Source organism: Salmo salar, chromosome 01, assembly GCF_965601325.2.
Source record: "Salmo salar chromosome 01, fSalSal1, whole genome shotgun sequence".
Lineage (NCBI taxonomy): Eukaryota > Metazoa > Chordata > Actinopteri > Salmoniformes > Salmonidae > Salmo > Salmo salar.
In genome coordinates this window covers 146,136,990-146,161,412 of record NC_138291.1, presented here as the reverse complement: position 1 = coordinate 146,161,412, position 24,423 = coordinate 146,136,990, and the positions used below count along the sequence as shown (strand labels likewise).

The window sequence follows — 24,423 nt, the reverse complement described above, 5'->3', positions numbered from 1 at the left end:
TTCTGTAGTGTGGAAGTGGCAAAAAGTCACACTGCTCCCATCTACAGGGGTGGAAAGTTATTACAACGCGAGACGACCAATATGTTTCTAAAATCAATCAACTGCGTGAAAACCTGCTTGAAAATCTATATTTTTGAAAAACAAAATCACAATGAATGTCACAATGATTTATTCAAGTAGATTTCCTGGAATACATCAAAACGTTGCAGTTATATCTTCTTTCATTGCATAAATATCAAACAAAACAGGAAAAAAGAGACCACTAGCAGACTAACCATAAGCACCAGCATTTCACAACACAAACAATGTTTTAGAGCACGGGCGCAGTATGTACTTCCTTATATCTAATAATTTTCAAACCCTTAGGGTCATACAAATAATCTAAAGTGACCTTGAATTTAAGTTGTAAACATACAGTTGAAGTCAGAGGTTTACATACACTTAGGTTGGAGTCATTAAAACTCATTTTTCAACCACTCCACACATTTCTTGTTAACAAACTATAGTTTTGGCAAGTCGGTTAGGACATCTACTGAGTGCATGACACAAGTCATTTTTCCAACAATTTTTACAGACAGATTATTTCACTTATAATTCACTGTATCACAATTCCAGTGGGTCAGAAGTTTACATACACTAAGTTGACTGTGCCTTTAAACAGCTTGGAAAATTTCAGAAAATGATGTCAGGGCTTTAGAAGCTTCTGATAGGCTAATTGACATCATTTGAGTCAATTGGAGGTGGACCTGTGGATGTATTTCAAGGCCTACCTTCAAACTCACTGCCTCTTTGCTTGACATGATGGGAAAATCAAAAGAAATCAGCCAAGACTTCAGAAACAAAATTGTAGACCTCCACAAGTCTGGTTCATCCTTGGGAGCAATTTTCTAACACCTGAAGGTACCACGTTCATCTGTAGAAACAATAGTACGCAAGTATAAACACCATGGGACCATGCAGCTGTCATTCCGCTCAGGGAGGAGATGCGTTCTGTCTCCTAGAGATGAACGTACTTTGGTGCGAAAAGTGCAAGTCAATCCAAGAACAACAGCAAAGGAGCTTGTGAAGATGCTTGAGGAAACAGGTACAAAAGTATCTATATCCCCAGTAAAACAAGTCCTATATCAACATAACCTGAAAGGCCGCTCAGCAAGGAAGAAGCCACTGCTCCAAAACCTCCATACAAAAGCCAGACTACGGTTTGCAACTGCACATGGGGACAAAGATCATACTTTTGGAGAAATGTCCTCTGGTCTGATGAATCTAAAATAGAACTGTTTGGCCATAATGACCATCGTTATGTTGGAGGAAAAAGGGGGATGCTTGCAAGCTGAAGAACACCATCCCAACCGTGAAGCATGGAGGTGGCAGCATCATGTTGTGGGGGTGCTTTGCTGAGAGAGGGACTAGTGCACTTCACAAAATAGATGGCATCATGAGGAAGGACAATTATGTGGATATATTGAAGCAACATCTCAAGACATCAGTTAGGAAGTTGAAGCTTGGTTGCAAGTGGGTCTTCCAAATGGACAATGACCCCAAGCATACTTCCAAAGTTCTGGCAAAGTCAAGATATTGGAGTGGCCATCACAAAGCCCTGACCTCATTTCTAAAGAAAATTGTGGGCAGAACTGAAAAAGCGTGTGCGATCAAGGGGGCATACAAACCTGACTCAGTTACACCAGCTCTGTCAGGAGGAATGGGCCAAAATTCACCCAACTTATTGTGGGAAGCTTGTGGAAGGCTACCTGAAGTGTTTGACCCAAGTTAAACAATTTAAAGGCAATGCTACCAAATACTAATTGAGTGTATGTAAACTTCTGACCCACTGGGAATGTGAAGAAAGAAATAAAAGCTGAAATAAATCACTCTACTATTATGACATTTCACATTCTTAAAATAAAATGGTGATCCTAACTGACCTAAAACATGGAATTGTTACTAGGATTAAATGTCAGTAATTGTGAAAAACTGAGTTTAAATGTATTTGACTAAGGTGTATGTAAACTTCCGACTTCAAATGTACAAGCTACTAATAGCAAGCAAATGTAAATAATAATATTAACAATAACAGGGTGAAAGGGATGAGATGTTTGATGATATGATTGACATAAAACACATAAAATGATGAGGGAAATGGCACGGGTGAAAAATCTGCATCTTACAATGCGGTACATTCTGTGCTCTTAAAGCAAGCTGAAGATGGATTCCATACAATGTGGTGCTGAATATTGTGTAATTGATATGTAAAAACAAGCAATTTCTCACTTGTGAGCTTTGAATGTCTGAAATTCCATTTATTTGATTTACGCCATTTAAAACCTGTCAAAACTATTGTAATGTAGTATACTTTCAATTTGAAACCTATAAATTCAATTAATAGTTTATTGCACTTATAGAATGGCTTTAGAAAAACATGTTTAACTTAGGCATGACATGAACCTCTGAGTTTTGGTTTACGTTCACCTGAAAAACGAAGTCAAACTTGACAAGAGTGTGACCATTCTTACACATTTTCAGTTAGCCATGTGTGTCCACATTTTGTTCAAGATGTTTTCTTGGCTGTCATGGAGTTTTTACAGAAATGCTTCTCAGTGGTTTGGAGAATGACTTCCCCCTCTTAATATCTGAGAAGAAAAGAAGAAAGCATTTCGTCACACACAGCATAATATATCTTGTAATGTGAGTTATGATTAATCACGTGTTGAAGCATCATGGGCCCGTTTTCCAGACCTACGCCTACTCCTGACTCTTGCACTAAAAAACATGCACAATAGTTTGTAGAATGAGATGAGGAGTTTTAAGACTCACTGTGAGACGTGACATCCTGAAACATAGGCATAGTTGCCAGTATAGCGAACCTCACAGCGCACAATGTTGTTGCTGTAGTCAGACTCTGGAACCTGATAGCTGGGGTTCACACTAATCTAAAACACAGAAAGAAAGGGGTGAGAGTACAAATGTTTCATATTTCATAAAGACAATGAAAATGTGGTCTAAAACAGTTGCAACATTGATTCCGAACACAGTCAAGGCATTTCAAATCAGCCTTTTTGCTTCTCAGAGCTGGTGTTTGAATACCTTGGGACACGTTGTTCAGCACCAAAGTGCCAATAATGTCATCTGTTTTTGTGACAAACCTTCAGGACGTAGTTCCCAGGTTTCACATCTGTAATATCGATCCACTGGCAGTCGATGTCTGCGTTATAGGTATCATAACATCCTGGACTCAGGCCCTATGATTAGACAACAGTAAGCAGCCCTCTCATGCCATTACAGACAGAGTATTCGACTGTAAGTAAGCATCTCTGCTGGATATCATAGCCTGGTACTGAACAGCCATACAATCTACAGAGAAATAGTAAATGTTGGATATCCCTTTGATTCGATTGGTCAACATAACATAAAGCAACACGTGTTGTGTCGGTAACCTGGGTGTGTGAGGTGCAGGCAAAGCGTCTGTAGTAGCCGTAGTCACAGGAGCTGTCCTCCAGGCAGAAGCTGGCCTTGTGTCCCTCGGCCACACTCCTCCCACCTGAATCCAGCAGGTCATAGTGGCTGAACTCATCCATGCTGTGGTAATGCCTGGAAAGAAGCAGGACAATGGAGTTTGATCAGTGGCTAAATAACTGATTCAATCACTTTGTCATCACTCTTGCTGGCATTCAATCAAACATGTAGGTAGAAACTGAGAAAATAATGTTGTTCCAATGCAGAGAAATACATCAAATCAAAGTTTATTTGTCACGTGCGCCGAATACAACAGGTGTAGACCTTACAGTGAAATGCTTACTTAAAGGCTCTAATCAATAGTGCAAAAAAGGTATTAGGTAAGTAAAGAAATAAGAACAGTAAAAAGACAGTGAAAAATAACAGTAGCGAGGCTATATACAGTAGCGAGGCTATATACAGACACCGGTTAGTCAGGCTGATTGAGGTACTATGTACATGTAGATATGGTTAAAGTGACTATGCATATATAATGAACAGAGAGTGGCAGTAGCGTAAAAGAGGGGTTGGCGGGTGGCGGGACACAATGCAGATAGCCCGGTAAGCCAATGTGCAGGAGCACTGGTTGGTCAGGCCAATTGAGGTAGTACGTACATGAATGTATAGTCAAAGTGACTATGCATATATGATAAACAGAGAGTAGCAGCAGCGTAAAAGAGGGGTTGGGGGGTGCACACAATGCAAATAGTCCGGGTAGCCATTTGATTACCTGTTCAGGAGTCTTATGGCTTGGGGGTAAAAACTGTTGAGAAGCCTTTTTGTCCTAAACTTGGCACAGTACTGCTTGACATGCGTAGTAGAAAGAACAGTCTATGATGGGGGCGGGGGGTTTTGACAATTTTTAGGGCCTTCCTCTGTCACCGCCTGGTGTAGAGGTCTTGGATGGCAGGCAGCTTAGCCCCAGTGATGTACTGGGCCGTACGCACTAAACTCTGTAGTGGCTTGCGGTCGGAGGCCGAGCAATTGCTGTACCAGGCAGTGATGCAACCAGTCAGGATGATGCTCTCGATGTTGCAGCTGTAGAACCTTTTGAGGATCTCAGGACCCATGCCAAATCTTTTTAGTTTCCTGAGGGGGAATAGGCTTTGTCGTGCCCGCTTCATGACTGTCTTGGTGTGTTTGGACCATTCTAGTTTGTTGGTGATGTGGACACCAAGGAACTTGAAGCTCTCAACCTGCTCCACTACAGCCCCGTCGATAAGAATGGGGGCGTGCTCGGTCCTCGTTTTCCTGTAGTCCACGATCATCTCCTTATTCTTGGTTACATTGAGAGATAGGTTGTTATTCTGGCACCACCCGGCCAGGTCTCTGACCTCCTCCCTATAGGCTGTCTCGTTGTTGTCGGTGATCAGGCCTACCACTGTTGTGTCATCTGCAAACTTAATGATGGTGTTGGAGTCGTGCCTGGCCATGCAGTCGTGGGTGAACAGGGAGTACAGGAGGGGACTGAGCACGCACCCCTGGGGGGCTCCAGTGTTGAGGATCAGGGTAGCAGATGTGTTGCTACCTACCCTCACCACCTGGGGGCGGCCCGTCAGGAAGTTCAGGATCCAGTTGCATTGGGAGGCGTTTAGTCCCAGGATCCTTAGCTTAGTGATGAGCTTTGAGGCTACTATGGTGGTGAACGCTGAGCTGTAGTCAAGGAATAGCATTCTCACATAAGTGTTCCTTTTGTCCAGGTGGGAAAGGGCAGTGTGGAGTGCAATAGAGATTGCATCATTTGTGGATCTGTTTGGGCGGTATGAAAATTGGAGTGGGTCTTGGGTTTCTGGGATAATGGTGTTGATGTGAGCCATTACCAGCCTTTCAAAGCACTTCATGGTTACGGATGTGAGTGCTACGGGTCAGTAGTCATTTAGGCAGGTTGCCTTTGTGCTCTTGGGCACAGGGACTATGGTGGTCTGCTTGAAACATGTTGGTATTACAGACTCAATCAGGGACATGTTGAAAATGTCAGTGAAGACACCTGCCAGTTGGTCAGCACATGCCCTTAGCACACGTCCTGGTAATCCGTCTGGCCCCGCAGCCTTGTGAATGTTGATCTGTTTAAAGGTCTTACTCACGACGGCTACGGAGAGCGTGATCACACAGTCGTCTGGAACAGCTGATCCTCTCATGCATGCTTCAGTGTTGCTTGCCTAGCATAGAAGTGATTTAGCTCATCTGGTAGGCTCGTGTCACTGGGCAGCTCGCGGCTGTGCTTCACTTTGTAGTCTGTAATAGTTTAAGCCCTGCCACATAAGATGAGTGTCGGAGCCGGTGTAGTATGATTCAATCCTGTATTGATGCCTGTTTGATGGTTCGTCGCAGGGCATAGTAGGATTTCTTGTAAGCTTCCGGGTTAGAGTCCCGCACCTTGAAAGCGTTAGCTCTACCCTTTAGCTCAGTGCGAATGTTGCCTGTAATCCATGGCTTCTGGTTGGGGTATGTACGTACAGTCACTGTGGGGACGACATCGTCGATGCACTTATTGATAAAGCCAGTGACTGATGTGGTGTACTCCTCAATGCCATCGGAAGAATCCCGGAACATATTCCAGTCTGTGATAGCAAAACAGCCCTGTAGTTTAGCATCTGGATCATCTGACCACTTTTTTATAGACAGAGTCACTGGTGCTTCCTGTTTTAATTTTTGCTTGTAAGCAGGAATCAGGAGGATAGAGTTGTGGTCGGATTTACCAAATGGAGGGTGAGGGAGAGCTTTGTACGCGTCTCTGTGTGTGGAGTACATGTGATCTAGATTTTTTTTCCCTCTGGTTGCACATTTAACATGTTGATAGAAATTTGGTAGAACTGATTTAAGTTTCCCTGCATTAAAGTCTCCGGCCACTAGGAGCGCCGCCTCTGGGTGAGTGCTTTCCTGTTTGCTTATTTCCTTTTATAGCTGACTGAGTGCGGTCTTAGTGCATTTTATACTGTTTCAGGTACAGGTCCAGTCAATGAGGCTGAGACCTACAAATCAGTTGTACAAAAACAAGCTGCAGGATGTAGGTCAATATGTACCCCGTACTTGATGTTGGTACAGTATGTGACTTACCTCAGAGTATAGCTATGAGCTGAGGTAATGTGAAATGCAGATACTTTTGAATGTATTCATTAAGACAAGGTTAGAGACTTTTCCCTCTGAATGTTCTGGCTACACATCCAGCATCACATTCCTCATATGCAGCAGATGTTATGGGTTGGAGTCAAATATTTAGAAGTGGAAATTGGAGTCAAAAACATTGACATAGACTTTTGCATTGCTATATATTGCCAGACAATTCCGTCTGATGAGACCAGTATGTTGATGATCAAAATGTGGACATTAATCTACTCTGTGTGTGAGAGAGAAGAAATAAGAAAGAGTGAAAGAAAACAGAGTGTTTGTGTAACTGGCAGACAGAGACGGAGACAGAGAAACACACATTTCCAGAGCGAGGTGGAAATGGCATATAGACAAACAGACATTGAGAGAGACTCACTGGTGACAACTGTGCCATTCCCAGGAGTAGCGCGGTCTGCTTGGCAGGAAGTCAGCCGTCCCTTGGTTCTTCACCCGTTGTGGGAACCTCAGCAGCATCCGGGTGTCATAGTCTCTGGCGCTGTAAGCCGAACTGCCCCCCCAAAACAACATCAACAATACAATTGAATACAGAACTGAATACAGATTTGAACACAGAATGGGATCGAGTGCATTCATAAGCCATATACACTCTACCTCCTTTTTAAGAAAGCGTATGATCTTACATTTCTGGGAAAGGTTTGGAAGAGGGAGGAGTGGTTCCTTTCAAAAAGGATATGGCTGTTTGGGTTAGTTTTGATAATGAGTTTACAGTCTGGCTAGTGATGATTTTTCCACGTAAACTGCAGAGCGTTTAAATGATTCGTTGAATTCTACCATTCCACCCAACTGGTGGTAGGATTCTATTTATCCACTAAATGCATCCCACAGGGCACACCATGTCATTTCAACATGGACATTTGGGTAATATTCCATCGAGATGTTGATCAATAAGATTTCAACCTTTATTCACCCACTCAAAAATACAAGCAGAAGTTTGCTGAATTCCCAATGTGTTGTCACCATGCTTTCAACCATCTAAAAGCACAACCAAATTCCAATAGAAAAACAATGTTTGATTTTTGGTTTAGTTGTCATCTAAATGTGCTATCACTGCACTTTCAACCATTTAAAAGCACAAAGTAAAATGGTAATACAATGTCAGTTATTACAACAACTTAAAGGGACAGTTCACCCAAATTACAAAATGACACATTGGTTTCCTAACCCTGTAAGCAGTCCAAGGACACGGTATTACAGCAATTCATGCTTTGGTTTAGTGTCCCTGACACTGTTATATCGGTCCCATGACTTGAATGGGATTTGTGCAACAAATGCTAAAATGTTAGCATGTGGAAAGAGTGCCAGGGAAACTAAACCAAAGCATGAATTACTTTCATCATGATTGCTGTCAGACTGCTTACAGCAGTGGTCACCAACCTTTTCTAAGTCAAGATCAGTTTCTGAGTCAAAATGCAAGCTGAGATATAACGCTAAGATTTTTATTTTACGTAACTTAAAAAACGTAAGCCTATGAAACATTAACCTATTAAAAACAGTAAAACAGTTCTGTAGCAATGAGGTTTGTGCAGTACGTTATAGGCCCAATACATTATCACTGCATATTGGCTTTGCTTGAAATGCCCTGCCAATGCGTTGTAGTTCACACCATTTTTTAAAATTACATTTCAAATTTGAGGTAGGCTATATGATCACATTGGTAATAGATCCGTTGTTGTATTACTTGTGAGGCACAGCTGTGTACATTTTAATATTTAGTGGGCTGATGATGCCTGCATCTGATGGTCAGTCTCAGCGGAGGGAGAGAATAGGAGACTGGAGTCCGCCTCTCAACGTCCCTCCCCTCTCCCTTTCCTTTGCTGACCAAAAAGTGTGTCTTCCAGCTGATGGCAAAACTCGAGTCCCACAGCATTATTCCTGCCTCATGCACAAATTCATGGTGTTACTCCTATGAACAGAGAAAGTGAAATATTCATCTAATAATAACGCAAGCCTATCTATACACTTTCCTACTCATTGCAGCTGCAGTGTTGGTTGTAGTGCGAGTCGAAGTAGGAAGAACCCGCATTTTGATAGCCTATAAAAGTGTTGGATAAAAAGTGTTGACAGTGCCGAGTAAGAATTTAAATTCACTCATAAAACAGCAGCTATTTGCTGTGTTCATTGACAGTCTCTCTCTAGTCATGGTTTTAAAAGATTTGAAATCTAACAGTGACAACTTTGCTGTAGCTTTCTTTTAAGCCTGCTACTTTACTGCAGACATGGTAATCTGAGCCATCCGATTGGCCAGCGGTAGGCCTATAGTGCACTTGATTTGCTCTCCGGGCCTGCTGAGAAGGCAGAGTTTGTACCTTCAGACACATGAAATGGTTCAACATTGGATCACCTCACCTACCCAGCGCGCAGGGCAGCTAAATTGGGTGCATCTACCGCTAAGAGCGCGAGACAAATACAAAAAAAAAACAGGAACCCAAAGTGTTTTCTTTGTTTTTTTTACAGAAATATTTGGCAATCGACTAGGAATGCCTTGGATCGCGATCGACTGGTTGGTGACCACTGGCTTACAGGGTAAGGGAACCAATATGCAATTTTGTAATTTGGGTGAACTATCCCTTTAATGTGGTATCACTGTGCTTCATCTAATAGCACAACCAAATGACCTGTATAGCAGTTGAGATTACATTAAAAGTACATAGTGCAAGGGATCAATGCTGTTCAAGATTATGCAGATTATTACAGCTATTGTGAAGATCGCTACAGACCTACGACCTTTGAATGCTATCATGAACATGCACACCTTCGATGATTACATAAGAAGACATTTATAGTTACAGTAGGCTAACCTCAAAATGTGGTCATGGATGTGTTACTCATTTTAAAGTAGAATAAATACTGTTACATTAGTTTGTAAGATAGCCTCAATTTAAGGCTATTTACTGTATTACAAAAATATTATTGAATTGTGTCTTGTTGACAACACTACCAAATACCAACATTTAAAGGACATCTAATCCTTAGATAGTTTAATCTGAGCCACTTGCTTAATCCTAATCTTTATCTTTTATTTTTGGTTTACTTGGAGACTTGAATCCAACATATCATTTGTTAACTTGTAAAAAAGTTAATAGGCTATTAAATGTATTGCAGAAGTGATATTGTGTTTGGTTATCAACAAATTTCAGTATGTCTACAAATTAATAGTTTATATGTTGGATTCACATCTCCATCTCAACCAAGAATCACAGTTAAAGAAAATGAATAAATCAAATCATACTTTATTTAAAGTACATTTAAAGTTTGATTTAATTTCAGTTAGTCCTATTCACTTAGATTTTTGGTTGCGATGGAGACGTGAATCCAAGATCCATAAATTATTAATTTGTAAACAAACTGAAATTGAAGCCAGAATAAATTACTGGCAGATATCGAGCTATCCAAGCAGACGATACATCTCCTTCAAATGTTGATATTTAGTTGCAATGACAACTAAACACAATTCAATATCCAGTTTGTCTCCATCGCAACCAAAAATAAGTTAAAGAATAAGACTAAATCTAATCAAACTTTAAATGCACTTTAAATAAAGTTTGATTTGATTTAGTACTATTCTTTAACTTTGATATTTGGTTGAGATGGAGACATGAAACCAACATATTAAATGATTAACTTGAAGATGAAATTTGAAATCAACAAATGTTTGAAATCCTAGGCCTATATACACTGAACAAAAATATAAAACGCAACATGTAAAGTGTTGGTCCCATGTTTCATGAATTAAAATAAAAAATCCCAGACATTTTCCATATGCACAAAAAGCTTATTTATCTCAATTTTTTTGCACAAATGTGTTGACATCTGTTAGTGAGCATTACTCATTTGCCAAGATAATCCATTTACCTGACAGGTGTGGCATATCAAGAAGCTGATTAAACAGCATGATCATAACACAGGGGCACCTTGTGCTGGGGACAATAAAAGGCCACTCTAAAATGTGCAGTTTTGTCAGAAAATCCAATGCCACAGATGTCTCAAGTTTTGAGGGAGCGTACAATTGGCATGCTGACTGCAGGAATGTCCACCAGAGCTGTTGCCAGATAATTAAATGTTAATTTCTCTACCATAAACTGCCTCCAACATCGTTTTAGAGAATTTGGCAGTACATCCAACCACTAGCGGTTCTGGGGGGGGGGGGGCAGTGCCCCGTGACAACAATTTTGGACCCCCCTAAATGTGGAGTATGAAATCATTTTTACATAAGTCATTTTTGCTAGCATTCTTTTTTTACATCCGTTATTAGACATTGGAAACTCGGAACACTAATTTAACCCACACATTTTCTAGAGGGATGGCTTTAGGCGGAACACAACAGAATCGTACCATATGCATCTGCATTATGAACATGGTCTTTTGCCTGCTAATGCCTGCAATGCAGTGAAGAAAACGATATGACAACAATAACGTCTAATGTAACTGGCCCCTCTAATAGTACAACTGGCCCCAGCTTCCCCCCCCCCCCCAGTTGAAATGGTCTAGAACCGCCACTGCGTCCAACCGGCCTCGCAACCGAAGACGACGCAAGCCCAGTACATCCCATTTATACTTAAGTATACTGACACTTAAATATATTTGAGCAATTACATTTACTTTTGATACTTAAAAAAACGAATATTTTTACACTTTTACTTGAGTCATTTTCTATTAAGGTATCTTTACTTTTACTCAAGTATGACAATTGGGTAATTTTTCCAACTTTGAAATTATGTTGACTTTGATTCAACCAGTTAGCGCCCAGTGGGAAGTGTATGCTGCTCTAAAGTAAACCAAAACCGCAAACACTCAAGTGTTAAGACTCACACACATTCTGACTCACACCTTGAAGTTGTTGGACAATAACCTTCTTTAAATCCCATAGAGTTTGTTCCAGTAATACCTTGACAAGCAATTCTCTTCGTTTGCACATCTGAGGTTGTACATAGGAACTCTCTGGACATATACGGAGGCTTGAATGTAGTATGCGTCCGGCACAAGATCAGGCAGACCTAGAGGGGATATATTTGTTTTTATCACAAATGATTGTAATATCAAGAAAAAACGATGACACAGACCGTATCTTTTTAATCTTTTTACAGCTACATGTAGGCTACTGGACAAAATATTCTGGCACTGCAGCAAACGCATTCCAAATTCCAACCCTTCAAACATGCTGTCCAATAGTCCACCGTCTTACCGTTCTCATGGTACCCTGTACCATACCCAGGTCTCTCTCTGCGCCTGGGACTCTCGTACACGTCATAGTAATTGTAGTAAGGATTATCTGAATCTGAGGTCTTGTATGGGTTGTAAGGATCATCCCCTGCCATCACGTCTTCTCTTCTCGGCGATGGGGACAGTTTGTCCTGTGTCCCATTCGTCGTGCCATTTGCCTTAGTTTCTGCATGGCCACTTGGATGGACATCCTGATGCTGGTGCCCCTGTCCCCTCGGGGGCCTTGGAACTTGAGGTGGTAGCCAGCGCGGGCGTGCTCCTGCACTGGACACTGTGTGGGTAGACGAGGGAGACTGTCTTGAGGAGTCAGAAGGCTTGTTAGCTTCCCCATCTCTAATGATGGTGACAGGTCTCTCCTGCTCTTTATTGGCGCCTCTTTGCTTTGGTGGTCGATATTCTGAGCCGTGACTCAGAAGGCTAAAAACGTTACCATTGTGCGCCCATTGTATTGTCTGCCGTATACCTGGCACTTGGTTATTAACTTGTCTTGTCTCTGGTGGATGCCGCTGAGATTGGACAGTTTGCAGTATCCAAATGAATAAACATACGTGCGCACAGGCATAAAAAATGCCAAATTTACACGCGCCCATAATACAATTAATTCAACTAAATAGATTGACTAATAATTAGAGATATTTTAATTTCTGTGGTCTAGCATTTGTACTTTGAAACTAAAGTACATTAAAGTAAGTCTAATTTACACCAAATTAAATCCTGAAAAATCTGCAACAGTATTGCTATGTTCCCCACGCAACTTCACATCGTTCTGTTCCGAGGTTTGCAGATGCGTTAAGAGTGGAGAGGAGGAGTTTAACATTTGACGTTTCTAATTCGGTTTTTAGACAAGCTCGGTGCTCATGTAATAAATAGACGGAAAGGCTACTTGACACCGACCCTCCAAATGGCTCTGCTCCAGAGTTGGATAACAGAAAACCATGTGTTATGGTTTTTCTTGCAATGTCTGAAGTTACATAACTGTCTGACATAAGGCTTTGTGTAATGTAATTCGAAAGAGGGGAGGATGTGTAGCCTAAAAATTAACCATGGAGTAAAATGACAATTATACAGCATTTTGTAAATGAAATATGATTGTTTAATTTGCTTTTAGATACATTTATCTAAGATACATAGTGGCTCAATGAATCAACAGGTCCTTCAGTAAATACCTATGTCACCCTGATATATTACGAATTGCAATTTGTACAGTATGTTACAAATTTGCAAAACGTACAATATTGTACAAATTTGCAAACACTTATAATATGTTGAGGCAAATTTGTACAATATTGTACGTTCTGGGTAATCAAGGTGGAATCACTGATGTGTAGACTTTGCTAATGACTGCTTATGTCTTGGAAAAACACAACACAGTAAAAGCACGTCTTTCTGCAATTATCCCACCCAGGAGAATATCCTGGGAGAAAACACCGCACGCACGCACGCAGTATTTTATAGTCAGACCTTAGTTGGGAAGATTCTGATGGCCTTTTTCTCATAGCATGTGATAAGAAAATAACAAGTTCCTCAGCCAGATTAACAGGAACGCAAATGTTATGACAAATAGCACTTACTCTGTCGGATGAACTCTGACAAAAGTGCAACCCATTGTGCCAAAATCTCAGCACATCAACTTTCTCATAGGAGGAGCTCTGAAATGTAAACAGGATTGCATGATGGGTTTACATGTCATTGGAAAGTCCACTCCCAAGTCCCATCAACCTAAACTGAACAAAATATTCCAGTTATACTTTTCCAATACCCTCTTTCTTTTTGGCCCTTCTTTGGCAATGTGATTATCTTATTTCCAAGCTTTCCAGTATGATTTTATGTCGCAGTTATTTTATGCAATGAACACATTGAGGTCTCTGTGTTCTTTGACTTGGGAGTGTTTTATTGTGGCCTCTGGTTGCAGTGTGACCACGTTGACCCCTAAAGTCCTGTACAAATCTAAACCTTTACTCTTCTCTTGCAGTATGCCAATGAAAACACTTCCCTGTTGTTAACACTAGGCCTAGGGACATAATACATGGTTGGGAAATCTTAATCAATGGTTTTCATTTCTCTCTGTCTAGCCGTCTTTATACATGACTGACCACAGTAGCCACGACTGCACTGCAGTACCAGATGAAAAAAACACAACACAATCTAATCTCTCAATCCACAGCCAACACTGCTGTACACTATCAAAATACACAAAGTACAATGTACACTAAGAATCCTGAAACTAAGGGAGCAATGTTATATCCACACCCACATGTGACATTAGGGGACAGGTTGTAGCAAACCAATATACTGCATATTTTTTATGTCACATAGTTTTGTAATAGGAATGTTTTCCATTGGACACTGGGCACTTTCTATTAGTCATTCATTCAACAGTATTGTACATTGCAGATAGACTAATCAATGTGTCCACAAAGCTCTTTTCATCAACCACAAAAAGACAAAATATGGAAATATGGAAAGAAGCACTTGTTTTTAACCTCCTAAAATTATAATAAATGAACATATTGTATTTTTGCATAAATTGGCATAGAATTTGTCATTGACCTAACACTGGAAAAATCCTACTTTATAGAATAGGCCAGCCAGTAGTGATTTATAAAAGTCTGCTTTGCACATCTGCTTTCCGACAAGCGTCACATGACTTCACATCATCCCTTGTGTAAGCTCTCTAAAGGCAAATCAGAGCCAAGAGGCATTATTTGACTTCCCCAAAATGTGCCCGCCAACCGTCTTGGAATTGAATAGCAGACATTTGATCCCGTGAGGTGGAGTAGCCATTGGATATAGTCAAAACACAGTTCAATCTGAAATAAGCAACAAAGACAACTATGGGGATACAATGATCTATTTAAATGTACAGGGCTCTCAAAAGGAACAGTACCCTTAGTGAAAAAAACAGGCTTCTAACAAACAGTTGTGACAAACCTTTGGCCAATTTGCAGCAAACTCAGTATGAATATGCAAATTAGATCAGGTTTTTGGTTGCTGTGTGTTAACTACATAAACCAAATCACATAGAACTTTAAATGAACTTGCTTCCCACAGAGAAAACTAAACTAAACATACAAAATATACCAAACAACGTATTCAATGTCTTAACAGATACAAATAAATCCAATACAACTTGAAGTCATCAGCATGGTAATGAAGAAAAGAGCAAAGACTGGATATTTCCCCCAAAAATATTAAATAAACAATTTATATGTTGCTACAACATTTACATTAGAGAACTGTGAACACCATGGGGATATTGACTGTAGGATGTTTAAAGGGGCAACTACAGAATTTACATCAGCCAAGTGATAACTGAGCAATAGCTTTCAACCAATGGAAGTTTAAAAGATAATTAACAACAGTGAAATAATTAAAACAGAAAATTCAAACACAGTTCAGAACTATTGACTTTTCTGAGTGAACTTTGGAGAACTTTGAACCCTGTAGAAGTCCTTCGTCCAAAGTTTGTTTCAGTGCATGCATTCAACAATCTGAAAACACACAACAACAAAAATGTGGATACTGAAAACATTTTCTATTTTGGCATCTTAAAAGGTAGACTCAGCAGCTAATGAGCGGGTTCGGCTTTGGAAAAACGGAGTCAGCTGTTACGAAGTTACCTTGGTGTTGCTATGCTTCTCACTGAAACTGGCTTTCTAAATATTTTTCAGCAAGGAAACAATGTTTCTGCCGTGTACAAATGCTATATAAACAAACGATGTAGCTAGCATAAACTGGGACTTAGGCCTACTAAATCTCCCTTTAAATGTGTTGCCAACTGTTCCTAGAGAGGCACAGTGTACAAGATTTTCCTCCAGCCATGCCTCAACACAATTGGTTCAAACTAATCATGATATTCAATCTAGACTGGGGACTTCATCATTAAGAGACAGTTGTCTACTAGTTGTCTTTGGTTCCTGACTCAGGTGTATAAGGCTTGCGTGGAAGAAAACCAACCAAAAATGGTGTTATGCCTAATATGGCAATTCAAAAATGAATTCATGTTAGCTTTTATTTCAAAGCCATGTGTGCAAGAAGCTTTGACTTGGTGAACACATAGTTCTCTGTCCTCAGATTGATTGAAGGCCAAAATCAGTTTTTTGTTATCTTGTAACTGATTGCTAATAGAAAGAGAGAAGGAACAACATGATCAAGATGTGCTAGCTACTAGTTCAAAGCAATGAAAGATCTAATTGTTACAAAGAATGAATGCATTGGCTACATTTATGAGAATAACACATGCATTTGCATTCCTTACCAAGCTTGAAGAGGACACGCTCATTTATCACTCAATAAAAGTGTTATGAGGGACTGCACCACAAACATCTTTCCAGGGAGTTGATGCATCCTCCTCCCAATACAGCCCCTTCCAACACAACGGGTAGGGGAGGGGTATCCATCTGCAAAAAGTAAAGTCTTGCTTTGACGTCAAGTCAGCTCATATTGTTGTAACCTTAGCTGTTGTGCTAGCTAACATGCTACTGAACAGTGACACTAGCTTATTGACATCCATATTGGTATTAAAAGACAAACGTATTCACCTAAAAATACAAGTGTTTACGCAAATCATTAGTTAGCTAGCTAGCTATCACATTAATTGTGCAAAAATACGATAGATTAAAACTGGTATCAACAAAATGTGTTTCTCTCTATACCATAAAGCATGACATTGCTAACTGGGGATCAATTAGACAACACAATTGTTTTGTTTATAGGAAGCTTAATGAATAAGTTAGACACTCACCTGAACACTTTGGTAGGTAGCAAGCTAGATAGTTTGGTTTCCATTTTCCAAAATATTTTTCTAAGCCCCCTGATTGGTCGTCAACGGTTACTTGTCTTGGAACTCATGTGTTCATCAGAAACGGCTTCTGATGAACAGTTTGCCTCTAGTGACAATAAATATTATTGTTGCCAAAGGTTTGCCGCAGATTCACCAGTAGTGGCAAACATTTGCGAACTTGCAACATTTTGTGGCACACTATTTACAGTGCCTTCAGAAAGTATTCACACCCTTGACTTTTTCCACATTTTGTTGTGTTACAGCCTGAATCTAAAATGTATTAAATTGAGATGTGTCAATAGCCTACACACAATACCCAATAATGCCAAAGTGGAATTATGTTTTTAGAAAGTTTTACAAATTAATAAAAAATCAACAGCTTAAATGTCTTGAGTCAATAAGTATTCAACCCCTTTGCTATAGCAAGCCTAAACAAGTCACATAATAAGTTGCATGGAGTCACTCTGTGTACAATAATAGTGTTCAACATGATTTTTGAATGAGTACCTCATCTCTGTACCCCACACATACAATTACATTTAATGTCCCTCGGGCGAGCAGTGAATTTCAAACACAGATTCAACCACAAAGACCAAGGAGGTTTTCCAAAGCTTCGCAAAGAAGGGCAGATAGATGTAAAAATAAAGTAGACATTGAATATCCCTTTGAGCATGGTGAAGTTATTATCAATACAGCCAGACACTACAAAGCTACAGGAGTCCTTCCTAACTCAGTTGCCGGAGAGGAAGGAAACCGCTCAGGGATTTCACCATGAGGCCAAACAGTTAGAGTTTAATGGTTGTGATTGGAGAAAACTGAGGATGGATCAACAACATTGTAGTTACTTCACAATACTAACCTAAACGACAGAGTGAAAAGAAGGAAGCCTGTACAGAACAAAAATATTCCAAAACATGCAGCCTGTAAAACTGCAAAAAATGTGACAAAGAAATACACTTCATGTCCTGAATACAAAGCGTTATGTTTGGGGCAAATCCAACACTCTTTCTAAATTATCTGCCGAAATTGTTGCAACCCCTATTACTAGCCTGTTCAACCTCTTTTTCGTATCGTCAGATTCCCAAAGATTGGAAAGCTGCCGCAGTCATCCCCCTCTTCAAAGGGGGTGACACTCTAGACCCAAACTGCTACAGACCTATATCTATCCTACCCTGTCTTTCTAAGGTCTTTGAAAGCCAAGTTAACAAACAGATTACCGACCATTTCGAATCCCACCGTACCTTCTCCGCTATGCAATCTGGTTTCAGAGCTGGTCATGGGTGCACCTCAGCCACGCTCAAGGTCCTAAACGACATCATAACCGCCATCGATAAGAGACATTACTGTGCAGCCGTATTCATCGACCTGGCCAAGGCTTTCGACTCTGTCAATCACCACATTCTTATTGGCAGACTCGACAGCCTTGGTTTCTCAAGTGATTGCCTCGCCTGGTTTACCAACTACTTCTCTGATAGAGTTCAGTGTGTCAAATCGGAGGGCCTGTTGTCCAGACCTCTGCCAGTCTCTATCGGGGTGCCACAGGGTTCAATTCTTGGGCCGACTCTCTTCTCTGTATACATCAATGATGTCGCTTTTGCTGCTGGTGATTCTCTGATCCACCTCTATGCAGACGACACCATTCTGTATACTTCTGGCCCCTCTTTGGACACTGTTAACTAACCTCCAGACGAGCTTCAATGCCATGTCCTATTTATTGCCTTAACTCCCTTAACTTACCTCATTTGCACACATTGTATATAGACTTTTTGTTCTTTTTTTCTACTCTATTATTGACTGTATGTTTTGTTTATTTCATGTGTAACTCTGTGTTGTTGTATGTGTTGAATTGCTATGCTTTATCTTGGCCAGGTCACAGTTGCAAATGAGAACTTGTTCTCAACTAGCCTACCTGGTTAAATAAATAAAAACACATCACTGAGTACAACTTTTCACATTTTCAAGCATGGTGGTGGTTATGGGTATGCTTGTCATCGGCTAGGACTAGGGAGTTTTCTGGGATAAAAATGAATGGAATAAAGTTAAGCACAGGCAAAATCCTAGAGGAAAACCTGGTTCAGTCTGCTTTCCAACAGATACTGGGAGAATAATTCAACTTTCAGCAGGACAATAACCTAAAACACAAGGCCAAATCTACACTGGAGTTGCTTACCAAGACGACATTGAATGTTCCTGAGTGGCCTAGTTACAGTTTTGACCTAAATTTACTTGAATATATATGTCAAGACTTGAAAATTGTTGTCTAGCAATGATCAACACACAACTTGAAAGAGCTTGAAGTATTTTTAAAAAGATAATGTGGATAAAGAGGATAAAGCTCTTAATAAAGATGTACCGAGAAAGACTTACAGCTGTAATCGCTGCCAAAAGTGATTTTAACATGTATTGACTAAGGGGTGTGAATACTTACGTGAATTAGACATTTCTGTATTTAATTTTCAATACATTTGAAAAAATGTCTAAAAACACATTTTTCCGTTTTCATTATGGGGTATTGTGTGTAGATGGGTGAGAAAAATAACAATTTAATCAATTTTGAATTCAGGCTGTAAAACAACAAAATGTGGAATAAGTCAAGGGGTATGAACACTTTCTGAAGACACTGTAATTTGGAGCAAATTTGCAGGAGTTTTGCCACAAATTAACTTTCCTGTCTTTGGAAAGTATATCAGTGTCAAAATATGTTAATTGGAAAAACAAAAGCAGCCTCAAAAGACATGTAAACAATGGTACATATTTTTTTATTGTTTTCTAGCTGGAGCAGGCTAGTACTCCTATCAATGTGGTTTTCCATTCATCTGTTAAAGCATTCAAATAGAAAATGTGTATTTTCCAGTTAAGTTATATATACACACTATAGATTTATTATAAGTAGAGTTCTATTTCCAGTAAATCGAACAGACGGTCTATCTTTCCAGAGGAAAAAGGAGGAAAGAAATGTTGTCATTTGAACATGATTTGATTAGTTGGCTGTAATTGCCAAGACTTTTATGATTCAGCATACCAATAGTTCCCCAAAAAGTGAAAATATGCGTAGTTGTTTCTGGGTTGGTTCCTCTGTTCCACCGAACAGCAGAACCATCTGTACTGGCCACTGTTTGTCAAGTAATTTATTGAATCGCTCCATGCAGACTGCTCTCTCTGGTAAGGGCAGCACAGTGTTCCTAGCCAGTGGAACCACATATGCAAGCCATTAGCCAAGTTCCTTTGTCCACGTGGCTTGAATTCTCGCTTTCCGACTTTGGGCACAGACAGCCTTGTGGACACGTTACGAATTATTCAGACTGCCACTTCTAAAAAGTATTGGATAAGAAACTTCTGTCAGCAGTAGGAAATGAGGCTGCAGGAACTGACATCAACTGCATCCTAATATCTCAAGCAAACAACTTCAACTGGTAGATCAGAGCCAGCTTGTATAGGATATAGGCTATGGCAGAAATATACCAGTGTTTGATTTTTTTTCACCTTTCAACATCAAGACAAAGATATCCCACTCGGCAAAAACTGGTTGAATCAACGTTGTTAACACGTAATACAAAATAAAGATATATATATATATATATATGATGAGTGAAAAACAGAGATATCACTGTAAGGGAATTTCTTATTTTTTAAATCCAACTTTTAACCTAAATCCAATGACATGGTTAAATATTTTACATTTTACTTTGAATTCACATTAGTTGACAACTCAGACAAATGTAAATCAAAACTAGATGTTAAAATGACGTCTGGGCACAGTGGGATATGTTTTCCCTACCTCTAAACGTCCTTGTTCAAATTGCTCTGCTTAGTATGGGCTGCTTAGTGGTGATACTATTATGTCTTCCTCCTGTCCCTCACATACACCCCAACACAGCTTATTATTTTCCTCCCTCAAGTATTTTATCCAGTCACCGTTTCCCAATCCACATCCCCTTTGCAACATCAGTCAAATTATCTTCTGGTCATAATTTCCAACACCACCAAGCATTTGAAACTAGGCTTCCACTTCTATACTGCAGACAAATAAACATCAAGATGGAAATGGTCAATGTTTTTTCTTTCATAAACTGCTGGTTTCGATTACTCAACTCAATTTAAGAGTATAGAACTGCATCTTGGCAGCACACACATATACACATACCACAGGCTACGTGGCATTCTGCACGTGTAGGCTTCCAAATATCAGTAGGCTTATACACAGCATCCAGGAGGAGCCCCTAACTGAGGCAGAGATGAACCCCAGAGACCCCCACACTGTACTGCCCCAGCCCACAACTACACTGGAGCTGCTAGTTTCACTCCTACTCCATAATGATCAGTTCTTTTCAACCTCCTAAAGTCTGGCATCTGAAATACATGGGAGGAGGCAGTCTGTGGCTCAAAGTGAACCCTGGACTTCTGAATGTTGGCAAATACTAAACGCGTAATGTAATGGATGTCTCATTAATTTATCTTCTTTCCAGGACAATCACCATAAACTGTGTGCATTGTCTGGGTAATATGGAAGCAAAAATTGAAAGAAATGGACAGGATATAGTAAAATCAAGAAAGACATGTGAGGGGGGGAAGAGTGATATAACAGAGAAGCCAGGTCAGAAGGGTAATCTGAAGCAAAATTACACTTAAGATATTTCAAGTTTCCTTTTTGTTGTCCTGTTCAGTTCTATAACTGCCACTGCATTCGCAGTGGTCATAATTTGCGGTCACTACAGCTCACTTCACCAAAGCTTAGGAATAGCACATTGACACCATCTACTGGGCATATAATATATTGCAGCCAACCAGCAAACAGGTGGTGGCCCTTTATTTTGGAAGTGTGCAACACTGGCACTTATCTTGTGGAAGATGTTGCAGGTACCAAACAGAGAACCAATAGTATCTTGGTGGACATTTTACAGAGCAGTTGCATTTTAAAAGACCTACAAAACATTATTTGTGTGTCTCTAGTAGTGGTCTCACCTTTTATTGAGGACGTGTAGAATATGTTTGTGTTCTCCTCTGATCCTTGGCTTGCAGTCAGAGGCACATCCAAGAAACTCCATCAAAATATACATTTTGAGATGACACACCATGACACGTTAGGAACAGAAAGCTAAACGACAGGTAGCTTTAATCGTAATAGGTTGTCTTGCAAACAGTGCCTTCTCACCCACCCTAAACCAAATCCAGTGAAATTGCACATACAGCACTGTACAGCCACTATTTGAACACAGCCTTGACCTTCAACAAAGAGTAGCCTCTATCAATCAGAAACTGTCCGGGTAGGAGGTAGCACATTTCTTTCAAAGCTATGTATGGGATTGAAACAACAAAATGCAAGTCCAGGGCATAGGTACATTCATAGCTATCCTTTATAAGATATATGATGGCCAAGGAGGAAAACACTGAAATTGAGCTGGCCAACAGTGGAGGTAAAACAGTATAGGAAAATCTATCAGTGTAGGCCGTCATATTGTAAATAAGAATGTTCTTAATTTAATTAAGGATCCGCCTGTTTTTTTGTACCATCATCTTTGAAATGCAAGAGAAAGGCGATAATGTATTATTCCCACCCAGGTGCAATTTAGATTTTGGCCACTAGACGGCAGCAGTGTATGTGCAAAGCTTTAGACATCCAATGAACCATTGCATTTCTGTTCAAAACTTTGTATCAAGACTGCCCAAATGTGCCTAATTGGTTTCTAAATACATTTAAGTTCATAACTGTGCACTCCTAAAACAATAGCATGGTATTCTTTCACTGTAATAGCTACTGTTAATTGGACAGTGCAGTTAGATTAACAAGAATTGAATGTTTCTTCCCATATCAGATATGTCTATGTCCTGGGAAATTTTCTTGTTACTTACAACCTCATGCTAATCACATTAGCATGTCTGGTCAATTCAATGTCTGGTCAGAACACCCGTTTCACAATAGAACACAGAATTCTCTGCCCGGAGAACCGAAACATCCTCAACGTCCACAGTGTCTGGAGAAGCTTTACAGACCCTGGTGAAAGTTTGTCATTTGTGTAGTGCAGGGATGGCTGATGTGCGGTGAGTCTCCATCCCTAGCAGGGTCTCCAGCAAGTTTGAAGAATTCATTGACCAAGTACTCATTTGTTAAATCCTTGCAGAACTCCGTTTGCAGACTGGCTCCCCCCAACCAAACAGCAGATTACTGGATGGGCAACAGCCACAAACTGAACACTCCCATGACACGCACAGAACTCTGCTATTACATACTTCACTAAACTGACCAACGCACACAACACATAGCCCAGGGGCCTTAGAAACAGCTACTTAAGAACTCTAAAGATGTATTTTGTTAAGCTGCCACCCCAAACCTTAGCTGTGTTCGAATACTCATACGAACCGCACTATTTGTGACGTGAATTGAGTATATGCTATGCTTATTGGTCCTAGTTAGAATGCCAAAAGTTCCCGGATGACGTACTAAATTCGCCAAAATACGAAGTATGCATGCAGTGGACTCCATTTCCCTGCTTTTAGGGTCCATAATGCAATTCTTCAGAAAATGAGTGTGGCTTCATAACTTTTCAGTTTTTAAGATAATGGAAGAAAATATGCAGCCGAAGTCCGACGACAGCGGATACAAATGTATTGCTTTAACTAATGACAAATGTTAAGAAAATGCTGAGCTGTTACGTTGGTATAAAGGGTCAGGAGACAGGCGCAGGAATGCGTAATAGTTTTTAAAATTATTTACCCAAATTACAGCGAGCCTTGTACAGGCAAGGGGACGAAGAGCAAACAAACACGTATACAAAACACAGGGTTGAGACCCAAACAAAAGAGCGAAGAGTACCTCAAAGAAATACACGGGACGAGACCCGAAAACACAAGTGCACAATGATACAACACGGGATGAGACCCGTATTCATCTGCACAATACAAGCGACCCGAAAGCCAAAACAACAAGGCACAGATACTCACACGACCAACGGACATTGGAACAATAATCGACAAGACAATGGTGAACAAAGGGCACACTTATACAATTACTAATCAGGGGAGAATATGAGGACCAGGTGTGCGTAATGACACAGTTCAGTTTCTAGAGGCCGGTGACGTAGACCTCCGAAACTGGTGCAGCAAAAGTACTGGAGGCATCTGTGACATGATCAATGTAATAAAGTAATGACTTTTCAAATAAGTTACTTTACACGTTATGTTGGCTGACAATTTGTTAGCTATGCTATCCATACTAACCCCATAGCATTACAGAAGTATGTACCGGTATGTTAGCTAGTTACCTAACGTTCATCGAACTTACATCTAACTTGCCAGGTAATATATTAACTATCTGCTAACTTACTACCCAACGTTTATTGACTTAATTATTTACATCATTCTTAGCTAAGTGGAATAGTTGTACGTTTCAATGGCTATCTACTGAGATTTCAGAGCCCTCTAGTGCAGAATAACTGATACATTTACGAAACACCTGTTGAATATGGCCGGTGTCAGTAAACATCAGCAAAAAAGTTGTTGCCAGCAGCACTGTTACAGTCACCAACACTCTGGATAACATGAAAACAGCCTAACCAGCTCTGCTATGGTGAGTAAAATGGGCAGAGTGAGGTGTTCTCTCATTTGTGTTTGGAAGTAGCTAGCCAACATTAGTCAGTTAGCTTGGGTGCTTGGCTGCCGTTGAAAGCTCGGATCAACCTTACTCCTTGGCCAGTGTGCCCTCTGAACGCTCCGAGAGCGAAACGCTCTGGATTTACTAATAGCAATCTGACAACGCTCTGGATTTACTAATGGACAATCTGACAACGCTCTGGATTTACTAATGG

The 24,423-nt window shown here is 40.2% G+C and overlaps 1 protein-coding gene and 1 long non-coding RNA gene across 4 annotated transcripts; both read right to left on the bottom strand.

Moving 5' to 3' along the window:
* Positions 1-152: 152 nt before the first annotated feature.
* On the bottom strand, positions 153-23,575 carry LOC106564861 (protein-lysine 6-oxidase). 2 transcript variants are annotated; one of them, XM_014131341.3, is made up of 7 exons: positions 23,561-23,575; positions 11,504-11,612; positions 6,974-7,105; positions 3,432-3,585; positions 3,141-3,236; positions 2,812-2,927; positions 153-2,627 (listed from the first exon to the last, which is right to left on the bottom strand). In XM_014131341.3, the coding sequence occupies exons 2-7, from the start codon at positions 11,545-11,547 to the stop codon at positions 2,621-2,623; spliced, it is 549 nt and encodes a 182-aa protein (XP_013986816.1). In that variant the 5' UTR covers positions 11,548-11,612; positions 23,561-23,575; the 3' UTR covers positions 153-2,620. The 2 variants fall into 2 exon arrangements, with proteins under 2 accessions (XP_013986816.1, XP_013986807.1); XM_014131332.3 differs by lacking the exon at positions 23,561-23,575 and adding an exon at positions 11,801-12,653.
* On the bottom strand, positions 14,674-16,773 carry LOC145853507 (uncharacterized). Of its 2 annotated transcripts, none has more exons than XR_014374539.1 (3): positions 16,583-16,773; positions 16,097-16,238; positions 14,674-15,329 (listed from the first exon to the last, which is right to left on the bottom strand). It is a non-coding gene; the product is annotated as an uncharacterized LOC145853507 (long non-coding RNA). The 2 variants fall into 2 exon arrangements; XR_014374538.1 differs by lacking the exon at positions 14,674-15,329 and adding an exon at positions 15,337-15,959 and having other exon boundaries at positions 16,583-16,771.
* Positions 23,576-24,423: the final 848 nt, after the last annotated feature.